General features: G+C 43.1%; 1 protein-coding gene across 24 annotated transcripts in view; it reads left to right on the top strand.

Annotated features, from left to right (window-relative positions):
- OBSCN (obscurin, cytoskeletal calmodulin and titin-interacting RhoGEF) overlaps positions 1-17,290 on the top strand; it is a 142,710-nt gene that overhangs the window by 28,949 nt on the left and 96,471 nt on the right. For 20 of the 24 annotated variants that reach the window (XM_082723998.1, XM_082724001.1, XM_082723990.1 and 17 more), the window contains 4 exons: positions 1,873-2,148; positions 8,167-8,442; positions 12,799-13,074; positions 15,469-15,744. The exons of 1 other annotated variant lie outside the window; for it this stretch is intronic. In XM_082723998.1, the coding sequence (XP_082580124.1) occupies positions 1,873-2,148; positions 8,167-8,442; positions 12,799-13,074; positions 15,469-15,744 (1,104 nt within the window). The remainder of the gene's footprint in view (positions 1-1,872; positions 2,149-8,166; positions 8,443-12,798; positions 13,075-15,468; positions 15,745-17,290) is intronic. 3 more of the 24 variants (XM_082724002.1, XM_082723993.1, XM_082723981.1) reach the window with 2 other exon arrangements.

The following is a 17,290-nucleotide window of genomic DNA, read 5'->3' as shown; positions in this document are numbered from 1 at the left end:
TATAGATTCCAGACTCTGTAGTAAATTTCTTATGTTTGATGTATTTTTAAGAAAGATTTTATTTATTTATTTTACAGAGAGAGATTACAAGTAGACAGAGAGGCAGGCAGAGAGAGAGGGGGAAGCAGGCTCCCTGCTGAGCAGAGAGCCCAATGCGGGGCTTGATCCCAGGACCCTGGGATCATGACCTGAGCTGAAGGCAGAGGCTTCAACCCACTGAGCCACCCAGGTGCCCCTGTTTGATCTATTTTTAAAGTTTCATTTTAAAACAGTATTAATAATGGATATATCCCAGTCTGAAAAAGCATAATAACCCATCACCTGATATTGTCCTTTTTTTGGTTTTCTATTTACTCCTTTCCTTGACACACAAGCAACATTTCCACTGACTGTCAGACATTGCTTGAGAAAACTTGTTGGGTATAGATCATGCTATCTTATTCCAGAAAGAGGGTTGTTCCTTCCTATGATAGTGGAGAGAAGGCAGCCAAACTTCAGCTCATTCCAGGACCATGCTGGCTCGGGGCCCCCTTGCAGTTTTGATCAGGGCCTTCTGTCTCTGGTGGGCCCCAATTCTGGGCATGGTCTTCCCTAAATTCCTGCAGATGCTTAGGTGTGGGTGAGGCCCCTTTCCCAGCAGATGCTCAGTGCTAATCTTCCCTGGAATGCAAGGTGCCAGAGTGTGCTGTCTGCTCTGGAGCTCAGAGGTTTTCTGTGGGGCTTCATAGTCTCCTGTGTCCAGCAGCTTCAGAACTCATGAGACCCTTGAGGGGAACATGGCTGAGTGGCATCTCAATTCTACATGGTCCCTCTTCCCAGGAGACCTGGATCCTCCTCTAACTGCACGTACTGGTGGTCTGTGCACGTACTGGTGGTCTCCCTGTTTTTTGGGGAGCTGTGCTGTGCCTGCATTGTCATTATCATGTCCTGCCCAGACACAGCAGTGTCCCTAGGGGACAAACAAGGGCCAGTGAGACCCCACATCCTTGAGTGGCTCCCTTAGACCATCCTCAATGACTCCACAGCATCCCTACAGAAGAGCCTGGCCCTGGGCTCCCCTCTATTAGAATGTCTGCCCTATGCTTGAATCAAAGCTATCTGTCTTGTGTCATTCATCATTCCTCGGAGAGGTCTGCCCTGGCCCCAGAGCTTAAGGGACCCATCCATCCCTTCTCTCATATGTGTGGCATTGTTTAACTACACCCAAGCATGGCATCACTGCCGTCATGACTGATGTGCTTGTCTGTCTCCCTCAGTAGATTGGGTACAGACTGTCATGTTTCTAGCCACTACCATGGTGCCTGGTGCCTGCATGCTGTGGGCCAGTGTTCATTTGGGTTGTGCCAGTGATTGTGTGCATGGCTGGTTGCTTTCACAGCATGGACTCTCTGAGATTCTGTGTGTATGCACTTGAGTTTACTGGGAGTCATGCAGTTTTAGAAAAGAGGCAATCTCAGGTGTTGGCAAGGATGTGAGGAATTAGAACTCTCACACACTGCTGATAGAAGTGTAAATTGGCACAACCATTTCTGAACTCACTTTGGAAATATCTTTTAAAGCCAGTGTATCTTACACCATAAGCTACACCGATAGGATGTGGTGTGTGGTGGGCATACCGTGTGCTGGGGGTATAGGAGTGAATAGGCCCACCTCCCCACAAGGGCTGGCTGTCACCTGGGATGGATACATCTAAATGTACACTCCAGCCCCAGGTCAGGAGGCATATGTTTGCAGACACTCTCCAACAGCCTGCTGGACACATGATGGCATTTGCTCCAAGTAGGAAATTAACTGAACTCTGAAGCTTTCCTCCCTGTGACCTAAGTGGTACCAGCTCTGTGTCTCTTAACATATATATCTGTCTGTCCCCAGAGCCCTCTGTGGCGTTTGCCAAGGAGCAGCCAGCACGCAGTGAGGTGCAGACCAAGGCGGGGGCCAGTGCCACACTGAGCTGTGAGGTGGCCTGGGACAAGACGGAGGTGACATGGTACAAGGACGGAAAGAAGCTGAATGCGAGCTCCAAAATATGCATGGAGGCTAAGGGTTGCAAGAGGCAGCTGGTGGTGCAACAGGCGGGGAAAGCAGATGCTGGGGAGTACATCTGTGAGGCTGGGGGCCAGAAGGTGTCCTTCCACCTGGATGTTGCAGGTCAGTTCTTCTGGGACTATCATAGCCTTGTGTAGAGGTGATGGGATTGGCTAACTGCCCCAGCCAACCCTGGTGCTCGTCCCACTGGATCTCATGTCACAGCCCATACTCTCAATTCCCTTACTCATGGCTGGGCCAAGGTGGTGCTGTACTGGAGGGGTGCGGGCAGAAGGGAGAGTATGCTCCCAGAAATCCAAGTGGTGTTCCCACATAGTAATGGCAATCGTAAGTTGTTTGCTGAGAACCTCCAGGGTGTTCTTTGGTGCCTGGGACTCTGCTGTACCTTGCACTTGGAGTCTGAGACTAGGCATTTCTCACCCACCCATTATATGTGAATTTGCCACTGCTGAAGATCCTGGCCACTCCAAGACGCCCTCACCTAGCTACATGCTGGGCCACACGAGGGAGAGATGCTTGCGTTTCACTAAATCAGGAGATGGGAGAGTTTCTGCCAGCTGATCCTACTTGGATTTATGTCAAGACAGAACTATGGACTATGGGTTTTCGGTGTACTAGAACACATTTTCCTCCTTGCACATGGGAATGAAGGTTCCCTGTGCCCTTGTGTGTAGCAGAATCCAGAGCTCTGGTCTGTTGCAATCTGTGCACAAAGTATGGCAAGAGCAGAGGGCTGGGAGATACCTGGTAGGCGCATGTGAGGTCAGGATTCTCTTTCTGAAGCAAATCTTGCTTCTCCCCTCTAAGAAAATTTGGTTCAGAATTCCCCCTGGAGTCTGTCGCAGGTTTAAAAATGGAGAGGAATGAATAGATTATTCTGCACCCACTTGCTTTGTTAAAGATGAGGTCCTCTGTAGCAGCCTCTGTATGATAAGGCAGTATTTCACACCATTGTCTGGAGACTTGTGTGTCTGTCCCATTCTGGCTGGTTCATAGTGAAGGCTGAGATCTATTTTCTTGTTGTGCTGAGTCTTAATGGCCAATCAAGATGGCCTGCAGCCCCACACTGGCTTCTAGGGGCCAACACCCGACCATTTGCTATTCCTTTTTTAAAAAATTAATTTATTTATTTTCAGCATAACAGTATTCATTATTTTTTTGCCACACCCAGTGCTCCATGCAATCCGTGCCCTCTATAATACCCACCACCTGGTACCCCAACCTCCCACACCCCCCGCCACTTCAAACCCCTCAGATTGTTTTTCAGAGTCCATAGTCTCTCATGATTCACCTCCCCTTCCAATTTACCCCAACTCCCTTCTCCTCTCTAACACCCCTTGTCCTCCATGATATTTGTTATGCTCCACAAATAAGTGAAACCATATGATAATTGACTCTCTCTGCTTGACTTATTTCACTCAGCATAATCTCTTCCAGTCCCATCCATGTTGCTACAAAAGTTGGGTATTCATCCTTCTGATGGAGGCATAATACTCCATAGTGTATATGGACCACATTTCCCTTATCCATTCATCTGTTGAAGGGCATCTTGGTTCTTTCCATAGTTTGATGACCGTGGCCATTGCTGCTATAAACATTGGGGTACAGATGGCCCTTCTTTTCATGACATCTGTATCTTTGGGTTAAATACCCAGGAGTGTAATTGCAGGGTCATATGGAAGTTCTCTTTTTAATTTCTTGAGGAATCTCCACACTGTTCTCCAAAGAGGCTGTACCAACTTGCATTCCCACCAGTGGAAGAGGGTTCCCCTTTCTCCACATCCCCTCCAACACATGTTGTTTCCTGTCTTGTTAATTTTGGCCATTCTAACTGGTGTAAGGTGATATCTCAATGTGGTTTTAATTTTAATCTCCCTGATGGCTAGTGATGATGAACATTTTTTCATGTGTCTGATAGCCATTTGTATGTCTTCATTGGAGAAGTGTCTGTTCATATCTTCTGCCCATTTTTTGATATGATTGCCTGTTTTGTGTGTGTTGAGTTTGAGGAGTTCATTATAGATCCTGGATATCAACCTTTTGTCTGTACTATCATTTGCAAATATTTTCTCCCATTCCGTGGGTTGCCTCTTTGTTTTTTTTTTTTTTTTTTTTTTTTTGACTGTTTCCTTTGCTGGGCATAAGCTTTTGATTTTGATGAAGTCCCAAAAGTTTATTTTCACTTTTGTTTACTTTGTTTTTGGAGACGTATCTTGAAAGAAGTTGCTGTAGCTGATATCGAAGAGGTTACTGCTTATGTTCTCCTCTAGGATTCTGATGGATTCCTGTCTCACATTGAGGTCTTTTATCCATTTTGAGTTTATCTTTGTGTATGGTGTAAGAGAATGGTCAAACCATTTGATATTCTTTCTGTCATATGTGGGTGTGTGCAGATACCAAAACACTGACTGTGTATTTTTTAAAAATGTTATTTTCAAGAGAATATGACAAATTATTTTATGGTAATAAACGTGAAAATATTTGGCAAATCAACCAAATACTTGGAAAACTGTGTAAAAAGTGACACAAGAAGATTTCAACACTTCAAATAGTCCTAGAAACTTTTATTATATATATATATATATATATATATATATATATATATATATATTTATGTTAGTCACTGTATAGTCATTAGTTTTTGGTGCAGTCTTCCAAGATTCATTGTTCATGCACCACACCCAGTGCTCCATGCAATATGTGCTCTCCACAATACCCACCACCAGGCTCAGCCATCCCCACACGCCCCTCCCCTCCAAAACCCTCAGTTTGTTTCTCAGAGTCCACAGTTTCTCACAGTTCATCTCCCTCTCTGATTCCGTCCCCCCTTCACTTTTCCTTTCCTTCTCCTAATGTCCTCCATGCTATTCCTATGTTCTACAAGTAAGTGAAACCATATGATAAAACCATATGACTCTCTCTGCTTGACTTATTTCACTCAGCATAATCTCCTCCAATCCCATCCATGTTGAAACAAAAGTTGGGTATTGATCCTTTCTGAGGGAGGCATAATACTCCATAGTATATATGGACCATATCTTCTTTATCCATTCTTCCATTGAAGGGCATCTTGGTTCTTTCCACAGTTTGGCCACTGTGAATGAATTGCTTTAATGAACATTGAGGTACAGGTGACCCTTCTTTTCACTACAGCTGTATCTTTGGGGTAAATATCCAATAGTGCAATTGCTGGGTCACAGGGTAACTCTATTTTTAATTTTTTGAGAATCTCCACACTGTTTTCCAAAGTGGCTGCACCAACTTGCATTCCCACTGACAGTGCAGGTGGGTTCCCCTTTCTCCACATCCTTTCCAACATTTGTTGTTTCCTGCCTTGTTAACTTTGGCCATTCTAACTGGTGTAAGTTGGAATCTCAGTGTGGTTTTGATTTGAATTTCCCTGATGGCTAATGATGATAAACATTTTTTCAAGTGTCTGCTTCCCATTTGTTTGTCTTCATTGGGAAAGTGTCTGTTCATGTCTTCTGCTCATTTTTTTATGTGATTATCTGTTTTTTGAGTGTTGAGTTTGAAGAGGTCTTTATAGACTTCTGGATATCAGCCCTTTGTCTGTAGTGTCATTTGCAAGTATCTTCTCCCATTTCGTGGGTTGTCTCTTTGTTTTGTTAACAGTTTCCTTTGCTGTGTAGAAGTTTTTGATCTTGATGAAGTCACAAAAGTTCATTTTTGCTTTTGTTTCCTTTGCCTTTGAATACATATCTTGAAAGAAGTTGCTGTGGCTGATGTCAAAGAGGTTACTGCCTATGCTGTCCTCTAGGATTTTGATGGATTCCTTTCTCACATTGAGGTTTTCATCCATTAGAGTTTATCTTTGTGCATGGTGAAAGAGAATGGTTGACACAAGAAGATTTCAGGACCTCAAATAATCCTAAAGCCTTTTATTTATTTATTTAGAGATTTTGTTTATTTGCCAGACAGAGAGAGAGAGAGAGAGAGAGAGAGAGCATACAAGCACAAAGGGGAGTGGCAGGAAGAGGGAGAAGCAGGCTCCCTAATGAGCAAGGAGCCTGATGCCGGACTTGATCCCAGCACCCTGGGATCATGACCTGAGCCAAAGGCAGATGTTTAACTTACTGAGCCAACCAGAAATCCTGCCCTAGAGCCTTTTATTTTTTTATTTTTTTAAATTTTTGATAAACATATAATGTGTTTTTATCCCCGGGGTACAGGTCTGTGACTCGCCAGGTTTACACATTTCACAGCACTCATCATAGCACATACCCTCCCCAATGTCCATATCCCCACCACCCTCTCCCATCCCCACTCCTCCCAGCAACCCTCAGTCTTTTTTTTGAGATTGAGTCTTTTGATGGATTCCTTTCTCACATTGAGGTCCTTCATCCATTTTGAGTCTATTTTCATGTGTGGTGTAAGGAAATGGTCCAATTTCATTTTTCTGCATGTGGCTGTCCAATTTTCCCAGCACGATTTGTTGAAGAGACTGTCTTTTTTCCATTGGACATTCTTTCCTGCTTTGTTGAAGACTAGTTGACCATAGAGTTGAGGGTCTATTTCTGGACTCTCTATTCTGTTCCATTGATCTATGTGTCCATTTTTTTGCCAGTACCATACTGTCTTGATGATGACAGCTTTGTAATAGAGCTTGAAGTCTGGAATTGTGATGCCACCAACTTTGGCTTTCTTTTTCAATATTCCTTTGGCTATTTGAGGTCTTTTCTGGTTCCATATAAATTTTAAGATTATTTGTTCTATTTCTTTGAATAATATGGATGTTATTTTGATAAGAATTGCATTAAATGTGTAAATTGCCCTAGAGCTTTTTAAACAAACAGAGATATAATGAATAATCTTGCACCACATGTACTTTCTAACTGGTAAATTATGTGAAATGTTCTTAAAGGAAATTATTGCATAATCATGGACATTTTTCTTTTCCCCCCTTTTAAAAAAGATGTATTTAATTATGAGAGAGAGAGAGAGAGGTGCATGGAGGGGGGGGAATAGAAGGATAGAAAGATAAACAGACTACCTATGTAGTGGGGAGCCTGATATGGGGCTCAATCCCAGAACCCTGAGATCATGACTTGAGCCAAAACAAGAGTCAGATGCAAACTGACTGAGCCACCCAGGTGCCCCTATTCCTGGAGAATTTCCTGGAGAATAGAAAAGAGAGATGTTTCTGATTTACTTTAGAGAGACAATGTAATGCTGATAACCAAAATCTGACAAGGAAAGTATAAAAAATTCAAATCACAGGTCAGTCTCTTATGGATTTTTGAAGTAAAAATCTTAAACAAAACATTATGAAAATAAGTCAGCAATATATTTAAAAGATAATACACCATATTGAAGGCCATAGTCCAGGAATGCAAGACTATTTAAACATAGGAAAGATTATCAAATTAATATAATGCATGACATTAAGAGACTGATTTAAAGAAATGAAGTGATTACCTCCATAAATGCAGAATAAAGTGATAAAATTTAACTATATATATAATATATACATATCATATATATAATATATCTCCTAAAAACAAGCATGGAAAAGACAAGTAATACTGTTGAAAACTGGGCAAAAGTCTTGAGCCAAAGAGCAAACATTAATGACCAAAAACATTGGAAAAGATCATTCACTCTGTGAATCCTTAGGACCAGGCAGGGGATGGCCCTGGGAGGTACAGCTCTACTCCCCCAAGGTGGCCAACAGTTGACAAGACACAGCAGGTGACTGTGGAGGTACAACTCCACTCCCCCAAGGTGGCCAACAGTTGACAACACACAACAGGGACTGTCCTGCACTGTGGACAAGATGCTCTCTACATATTCATGTGCAAGGCTGAATCATCTGAGAAGGTTGAGGTGTGCCTGCATTGTGACCCCACAGCAACTCTCCTAGGGGAGTGTGTGCACAGGGAGACCTTTTGGTATCCCCACCTGGAACAGCCCAGGTGGAGCAGTGGTAAAATGTATAGATAAATTGTGTTCATCTTTTCTAGGAAGGTGGTAAATCTTTTGGTCACACAGCTGGTGCAGAGCCTGGAGATGACTGCCCTACCACATGTTTAGTCCTTTCTCTAGTGCTGCATGTTGAATTAGATAGTGTGTTTGACCCTGTGTGTCTCTCCCTGTCCCCAGAGCCTCCAGCTGTGTTTGCCAAGGAGCAGCCAGCACGCAGTGAAGTGCAGGCCAAGGCAGGGTCCAGTGCCACCCTGAGCTGTGAGGTGGCCCAGGCCCAGACAGAGGTGACGTGGTACAAGGACGGGAAGAAGCTGAGTGCGAGCTCCAACGTGCACGTGGAGGCCAAGGGTCGCAACAGACGGCTGGTGGTGCAGCAGGCAGGGAAGATGGACGCTGGGGAGTACAGCTGCGAGGCCGGGAGCCAGAAGGTGTCCTTCCGCTTGGACGTCACAGGTCAGTTCTTTGGGTAGTGAATTAGCCTTGTTTGGGAACATGGGACTGATTTTTGAACCCAGATTATCCTTAGTATTAAGGATAGTATCACCATCACCATCACCTCCCATGTCACATTCTCCCACCTTCCTATTTTCATTCCCATGACAGGGTCAAGAGTGGCTTGACTGGATGGGTGTGTAAGAAGGAGGGGGACCACTTGTGTCCACCTTCAGTGGTGTTTAGCACATTGATAACTTCTATGTTCTATGTTCCTCAAACCTGCCCAGTTTCTTCGTGGCCTGGAACTCTGCTTGGCATTTAGGTCTGAAGGAGTACAGGTGCTTCTCACCTGGGAATATGTAAATTTCCTTCTATTGGATCCTCTGGCAGATACCAGGTTCGCTCCCTCAGAACCACAGGCAGGTTATCACCAGCCAGATGTTTGGATCCCATTGATCAAGGATAAATGGGAAATTTCAACTACCCATCTGTACTTGTAAATATCTCAGACTGACTTTGGATTATCCACGTTTTAGATGTTCTGTGAATCTCTTCCTTCCTTGTGCATGGATAGAGAAGCTCTTTCTGCTTTTTCTGAGACATCTAGATCCATTCCACACTGTGATGTCCGTACAAAGTATACAAAAGTAGAGATGGGTAGATACACACCTGTGACACGTACCTCTAGGCAGGATATTCCTTTTAAAGCATATCTTTTGTATTCAGTTAAACAATTCTTTGTCAGAATTCCTTTGGAGTCTGATATATAAATTTAGAAATAGAGAGGAACAAAAACTTAAGCCATATCAGCACACTATTGCTAAAGATGAATTACTATTATGGCAGCCTGACTGGTGGACCAGTATTTATTTGGTAGCATTACCTAATGGGTGGTGTCTATTTGTGCCTCCTTGGCTGGCTGATAGAGAAGGTTGAGAAATATATTCATTTTCTTTTATTAAGAGAGTCTTAGCATTCAATAAGGGTCCCACATTTGACCTGGAGGTGCCACCACAGAACAGTGTGGTATCCTATCTGTACTTAGTGGTTTGCAGGTGTGTATAGATAGCAAAAATCATGCTAGTTATCTTTGTGAAACATTATATGAAGAGAACTTCAAAGATTGTTTCATGGTAAGAATTTGGAAGTTTTAAAATTTAATAGGAAGCTAACATATCAAAGCTGACATAAGGAGGCATAGAAAACTCAAATAGTCCTATAAATTTTAAAGAAATGGAACAAGTAATAAAAAAATATTTTCAGGGCACCTGTAGGCCAGTTGGTGAAGAATCTGACTCTTGATTTTGGCTCAGGTCATGATGTCAGGGTTGTGAGATCAAGCCCTGTATTGGGCTCTGTGGAGCTTGCTCAAGATTCTCCCTGTTCTTCTAACTTTGGTGCTCCCTTCTCTCTCCCTCTCTAAAAAAATAAAATAAATGTTTTCATAGAGAACAGTCTGAGCCAAGTGGATCTGCTGGTTAGTTTTACCAAATATTCCTGAAAAGGCATTATTCCATTTTCATGAAGGTTCTTCTAGAGAATAAAAAAAAGATGTATAGTCTCCAACTCATTTTATGTAGATGTAGATAGCATAATATTAATGTTGAAATCTTATGAAGGAAATATATGGAAAATTATAGACCAATACCTTATGAATATCAAGGCTAAACTCTTAAACAAGATATCAGCCAACCAAGTTGGACAACATATGAAGGGAACAATATAGTATGATGGAAGTTGTAGTACAAGAGTGTCTGGTTGCTTTAACATTAGAAACTTAAAAAAGCAGAAGAATGCATGATATTAACATCCTAAAAGAGAAAAAGTTGGTTATCTTAATAAATGCTGAATAAAACTATTTGGTGAAATTTAATTAACATTATCCTGTAATACAAAATTATTAACTAACTATAAAAAAGGGGTTAGTTAGCATCACACTTAACAATTAGCCAAAACATGGAAAGAATGAAAATGAACTTTTGGAACTTCATCAAGATCAAAAGCTTCTGCACAGCAAAGGAAACAGTCAACAAGACAAAGAGGCAACCCACAGAAGATAATCGCCAGTGACACTACAGACAAAGGGTTGATATCCAGGATCTATAAAGACCTCCTCAAACTCAACACTCAAAAAACAGTTAATCACATCAAGAAATGGGCAGAAGAGATTTGGAGAAGACACTTCTCCAAAGAAGACATACAAATGGCTAACAGACACATGAAAAAATGTTCACCATATCTAACCATCAGGGAAATTCAAATCAAAACCACATTGAGATACCACCTTACACCAGTTTGAATGGCTAAAATTAACAAGACAGTAAACAACATGTGTTGGAGAGGATGTGGAGAAAGGGGAACCCTGTTACACTGTTGGTGGGAATGCAAGTTGGTGCAGCCACTTTGGAAAACAGTGTGGAGATTCCTCAAAAAATTAAAAATAGAACTTCCCTATGACCCTGCAATTGCACTCCTGGGTATTTACCACAAAGATACAGATGTAGTGAAAAGAAGGGCCATCTCTACCCCAGTGTTCATAGCAGCAATGGCCACAGTTGCCAAACTGTGAAAGGAACCAAGATGCCCTTCAACGGAAGAATGGATAAAGAAGATATGGTCCATTTATACCATGGAGTATTATGCCTCCATCAGAAAGGATGAATACCCAAGTTTTGTATCAACATGGATGGGACTGGAAGAGATTATGCTGAGTGAAATAAGTCAAGCAGAGAGAGTCAATTATCATATGGTTTCACTTATTTGCAGAGCATAAGGAATAACACAGAGGACATGGGAGATGGAGAGGAAAAGTGAGTTGGGGGAAATTGGAGGGGGAGATGAACCATGAGAGACTGTGGACTCTGAGAAACAAATTGAGGGTTTTGGAAGGGAGGGGGGAAGGGGTTGGGTGAGTCTGGTGAGTATTGTGGAGGGCATGTATTGCATGGAGCATGGGGTGTGGTACATAAACAATAAATCTTGGAACACAGAAAAAAATAAAATAAATAAATAAATAAATAAAAACAAGTAGCCAAAACATGGAAAGAGCTCAGCTACCCATCAGCAGAGGCATGGCTAAAGAAGTGGTGGTATGTATATACAATGGAATATAACTCAGCCATCAGAGAGAGTGAAATCTTAACATTTGCCATGATGTGGATGGAACCAGAGGGTATTATGCTAAGCGAAATAAGTCAGTCAGAGAAAAACAAATATCTTATGATTTCACTCACATGTAGAATTTTTTTTTCAAGATTTTATTTTATTTAAAGATTTTATTTATTTATTTGACAGACAGAGATCACAAATAGGCAGAGAGGCAGGCAGAGAGAGAGAGAGGAGGAAACAGGCTCCCTGCTGAGCAGAGAGCCCAATGCAGGAGTCGATCCCAGGACCCTGGGATCATGACCTGAGCCAAAGGCAGAGGCTTTAACCCACTGAGCCAGTCAGGCGCCCGTCACATGTGGAATTTAAGAAAGAAAACTGATGACAATGGGGGAAGGGAAGGGAAAATAAAATAAAATGAAAACAGAAGGAGAGAAACCATAAGAGACTCTTAACTGTAAGGAACAGCAGCTGAGGGCTGCTGGAGGGGAGTGGTTGGGGGGATGGGGTAGCTGGGGGATGGGCATGAAGGAGGCATGTGACAGAAAGAACACTGGGTGTTACATGCAACTGATGCATCACTAAATTCTACCCCTGAAACTAATGTAAAAAAGTGTAAGACCTGACTTTGTGATTGGAAATGAGGTAGGGAGGCTTTCTGTCCAACGACTGGCAGCACGATAAGGAGGAAAATCAGAGAAAGGTATAAAATAAAGGAAAGAAGTGGAGTTTAGTTTATCTTTTTCTTTCAGTATTTTGTTTACATTCCAGTTAGTTAACATATAGTGTAGAATTCTCTTCCGATGCTAATGGCCAAAGACACCAGAAAATTCCCCTCACTTTATCAGTGGTCAGAAGCTTGCAAGGATGGCCATGGGCAGGTACAGCTTCCATCCCACAAGGCTACCAACAGCTGATAGTGCAGGACAGGCATGAGGGTGGAGTGGAGAAGCTCTTGCACATGGCTGAGGAAAGACTCTGCCTCACCTGGGAAGAGGTGTTTCCTGACCCCACAGATCCTCTCCTAAAGGAGTATGTGTGGGGAGGGCTTACAGCATCCACATCCGCAGAACAACACGGAACTGTGGTAGGTGGTACCAATAGACTATGGGTACCCACTGCTGAGGGAGTTTCTCCGGGCCACACAGCTGGTGCAGAACCTGGGGACATTTCTGTCCCCCTGCCTCTCCATTCAGGTTCCTTTCACCAGTGCTGCATTCCTGACTTACAAGGTGACTCTGATGGTGTGTGTCCATCCCTGTTCCCCAGAACCTATACTGGTGTTTGCCAAGGACCAGCCAGCACACAAGGAGGTGCAGGCCAAGGCAGGGGCCAGTGCCACCCTGAGCTGTGAGGTGGCCCAGGCCCAGACGGAGGTGACGTGGTACAAGGATGGGAAGAAGCTGAGTGCGAGCTCCAACGTGCACGTGGAGGCCAAGGGCTGCAGCAGGCGGCTGGTGGTGAAGCAGGCGGGGAAGGCGGACACCGGGGAGTACAGCTGCGAGGCCAGGGGCCAGAAGGTGTCCTTCCGCCTGGACGTCACAGGTCAGTTCTTTCTGGTACCATCTTGTCTTGTTTGGAGGTAATGAAAGCATTGCATTGCAGAACCCACAGGCTCTGATGCTCTTTCCCTTAGTCTTCATGTTTCACCTTGGCCATCCTGTTGTCTTCTATTTTCATAGGCATGGCTATGACTGGTGGAGGTTTAATGAGAAGGGTGCATATGGAGGGAGAGGGAGCCCTGAGCAGTGCTTTCATGTCCTAATGCTTAGTCATGCATCTCAGCACCTGCAGAGAACTCTCCCAGCATCCCTTGGTGCCCAGGACAAAGGCTGTGCTTCATGCTTGGGTGCTGAAGTAGCTCAGCATCTCACACCTTGGTTCTGGGTGCCCCAGGTGCCCTGTTCAGGATCACGTGGGATTCTTGCTAGTGAGAGACATTTTGATTTCTTTAAATCAGGATGGGGAAGTTTTGACCATATAATCACCCTTACAAATATCTCAACTGAACTTTGGATTGTGATGTTTTAGGACACCGTTTTACACATGGATATATGCTATCTGTGCACCTCAAGGCAGGGACAGTTACCAGATCAAGGGGACAAAATAAGACAGAAACAGATTCTTGCATAAGTGGACTCCTGCCAAACCACAGTGTTTTTTGGTTTGTTTGCTTGTTTTGTTGTTGTTGTTGTTTTACTGCAGTGTCTATGCAAGAAGTAGAGAAGGGTTGTTGTTTTCATAAATAGTGCTTGGATCATTTAACCATATGGAAAAAATTAAATTTTACTGGGAATCCACACAACATCCAAAAAACTCCTGGTAGGTTAGAGACCTCAGTATAAAAGCTAAATTCCTAAAACCCTGCAGTGACAACACAGTTTTTTAAAGACCTGGATAAGGGAGGATCTCTTTAATAGTGTACAAGTGCCTTACAAGCAACAGGGCAAGATAGACATATGTGACTACATTAAAACCCAAAATCTCGTTCATCAGAAGAGGCCATGAGAGAGTGAAAAGGCAAATCCCAGAGTTGGGAAAAGAACTTTAAGCCACATAGTTGTCATTTCTTAACATGTAAATATGTAAAGATTGTCTTAAAATGAATAAAGACAGTACTGTTGGTGTATGAGCAAACCCACGAACAGTGTCACCACAGAAGAGCAAAGCGTTATGGCCAGCCCAGTAATGTTGGAGAAGGTGCCCAGCCTCCTGAGTCAGCAGACAGAGACAATCAAAAGGAAGGACAGTGACTCCCGCCAGATGGCCATCAGCTGATAATACTAACACAGGAAACAGCTTGGAGTCTCAGGAGCTTTGTAGACTAGAGGTGGAAAAATTACCTTCAAACCATACAGAAAAGATCTGAAGAAATGTAGAGGAACACATGTGTCATGACCCCACAGAGCCATGCACAGGGAACGTTTCTCAGACTCCCTACCTGGATCAGTCCATGGGGACTGAGTGTAGGGTCCCCACCTGGGACAGCCCACGGGGAGCAGGGGTGGAGTGTAGATAAATTATGTTAGCTGTTGCTGAGAAAGTGGTAGAACTCCACACCACACAGCTGGTGCAAAGCCTGGAAAGAGTTCTAGTCCCCCTCCTCCCTGTTTTGGCCTATTTTCCCAAGGCTGTATTCTTCTTTTAAATTTAAAATCAACTAATTAACATGTGGTGTATTGTTTGTTGCAGAGGTAGAATTCAGTGATTTGTCAGTTGTATATAACTCCCAGTGCTCATTACATCACCTGCCTCCTTAATGCCCATCACCCTGTTACCCCAGTCCACCACTCACCTCCCCTCCAGCAACTGACAGTTCTCTTCCTAGAGTTAAGAATATCTTAGGGCCTGTCTCCCTCTCTGATACTGTCTTGTTTTATTTTTCCCTCCCTTCCCCTATGATCCTCTGTTTCATTTCTTAAATTCCACATATGAAAAAAAAATTACACATATGAGTGAAATCATAGGATAATTGTATTTCTCTGATTGACTTATTTCACTTATTAATACCCTGTAGTTCCATCCACCTTGTTGCAAAAGCAAGATTTCAATTTTTTTTTTAGATGGCTGAGTAATATTCCTTTCTGTGTGTATACACCATGTCTTTATCAATTCATCTGTTGATCCCAGGGCTGTATTTTTTTTTTTTTAAACCACAGATGTGTCCATGGAATTTTTTTTAAAGATTTTATTTATTTATTTGACAGATATCACAAGCAGATGGAGAGGCAGGCAGAGAGAGAGAGAGAGAGAGAGAGAGAGGGAAGCAGGCTCCCTGCTGAGCAGAGAGCCCGATATGGGACTCGATTCCATGACCCTGAGATCATGACCTGAGCCGAAGGCAGCGGCTTAACCCACTGAGCCACCCAGGCGCCCCCCAGGGCTGTATTTTTGACCTACATGGTATGTTTGACTTCATGCATCCTTCCCTGTCCTCAGAGCCGGCTGCTGTGTTTGTCAAGGATCAGCCAATGAACAGTGAGGTACAGGCCAAGGCAGGGGCCAGTGCCACCCTGAGCTGTGAGGTGGCCCAGGCCCAGACAGAGGTGACGTGGTACAAGGATGGGAAGAAGCTGAGTGCGAGCTCCAATGTGCACGTGGAGGCCAAGGGCTGCAGCAGGCGGCTGGTGGTGCAGCAGGTGGGGAAGGCAGATGCTGGGGAGTACAGCTGCGAGGCCGGGGGCCAGAAGGTATCCTTCCGCCTGGATGTCACAGGTCAGTTCTTTGAGGGTATGAAATGAGCCTCACTGGGAGATGAATTGGGACTGGCCGATAGCCTAAACACACCCTTTTGTTCTTTCCATTAGACTACTCTCTTCATGTCTTCTATCCATTCACATATGGTTTTAATGCCCATGTGGGACCAAAGAAACATGATTAGAGGAGGAAAGTGGTTGTGTTATACCACAAATTGTGTGTCCATGTAGCAGAGCTGGTCACATTTTCCCAGCTCCTGCTCAGAACCCACTGGTGAACCTTGGTGTCTGGGGGTAAGGATATCCCTGATGCTTGGGCTGAGGTAGACCAGACGTCCCTCCCCTGGAGTGGTTGGGGAAGGTCGTCTGTGTCTTCCTTAAGCATACTTGAGAGTTCCTGCTAGCAAGAGATGTTTGACTTCACTGAACCAGGAAGATAGGAAATCTGGGCCACACGATCACACTTGGAGTTTTCTCAGGACTGTGCTCTGAGTTTTCACAGTTTTAGGTGTTTTGGGACACTTCTGCATTTTCACAGGGTTCTAGAAGTTCTCTCTGCACCCATATGTAGCCACATCTAGGTCCGTATATTATGGCAGCATCTGAGTAGATTACCCTCCAGAGAGCAGAAAATTACAAATCAATCAGTTCTAGGGAACTGTATTGAAACTTCTACAAGAAAAACAAGACAAGCTGTGCAGTCCTAAAACTCAGAATAAGTGGAATGACAACAAATAATCTTCTCAGAGAATGCTATTCAAGCCCATTAGCTCTACTGTTAAATTGTACCAAATATTCTGGAAAGATAGTATTCCACATTCATAGAATTCTTATAGAACATAGAAAAAAGATAGTCTTCAACTCATATTTTGTAGGTAATATATCAATCCCAAAATCTGACAAGGTAAATATGAAGAATTCATATAGTCCACCATAGTCTGATTCCTGGAATGTAAGGCTCCTTTCACATAAGAAACTCTAGAAAATGAATACAGAGCTTGATGTGAACAAAATGAAAGAAAAAAATCCATGTTGTTTCCCCAGTAATTGGAGAATTAAAAAAAAAAAGCACTAGATAAGATATAGTATTATGAATCCAGGAAAAATATTTTATAATACTTAGCATCAATTGCTGACACAAAATTGTTCACAAAGTACAAATAGGAGGTCTTGTCCTTAAGTGTACTAATTGGTGGTATTGAAAAAACTAGCTGACACTTCATGTGAAATCTTGAAAGTTTTGCCTCTGAGATGGGACCAAGACAGGGAAGCCAGGTGTCACCACTTTTATGTAACATTTACAGCACACCAAGGAAGAAAATAAAATGCAGGTATAAAAGCTGGAAAAAATAACAAAAACAGAGCTAAGAAATGAAATAGTTATCAATATAGAAAATCCCAAACAGTTAATTGTTTGATGGAAAATGGAGTGGGGAAAGACTGCAACACACAAAAATCTATATACAGGAAACATTTTTATATCTAGACACCAAATATCTGGAGGATGACTTTTTAAAAAATTTCTTTTCACTGTAACAATTCATTGCTTTTGCACCACACCCAGT

This window comes from Mustela nivalis, assembly GCF_964662115.1.
Source record: "Mustela nivalis genome assembly, chromosome: 3".
Classification (NCBI taxonomy): domain Eukaryota; kingdom Metazoa; phylum Chordata; class Mammalia; order Carnivora; family Mustelidae; genus Mustela; species Mustela nivalis.
Note: the sequence above shows the minus strand (reverse complement) of the source record. Positions and strands in the feature narration are given on the sequence as shown.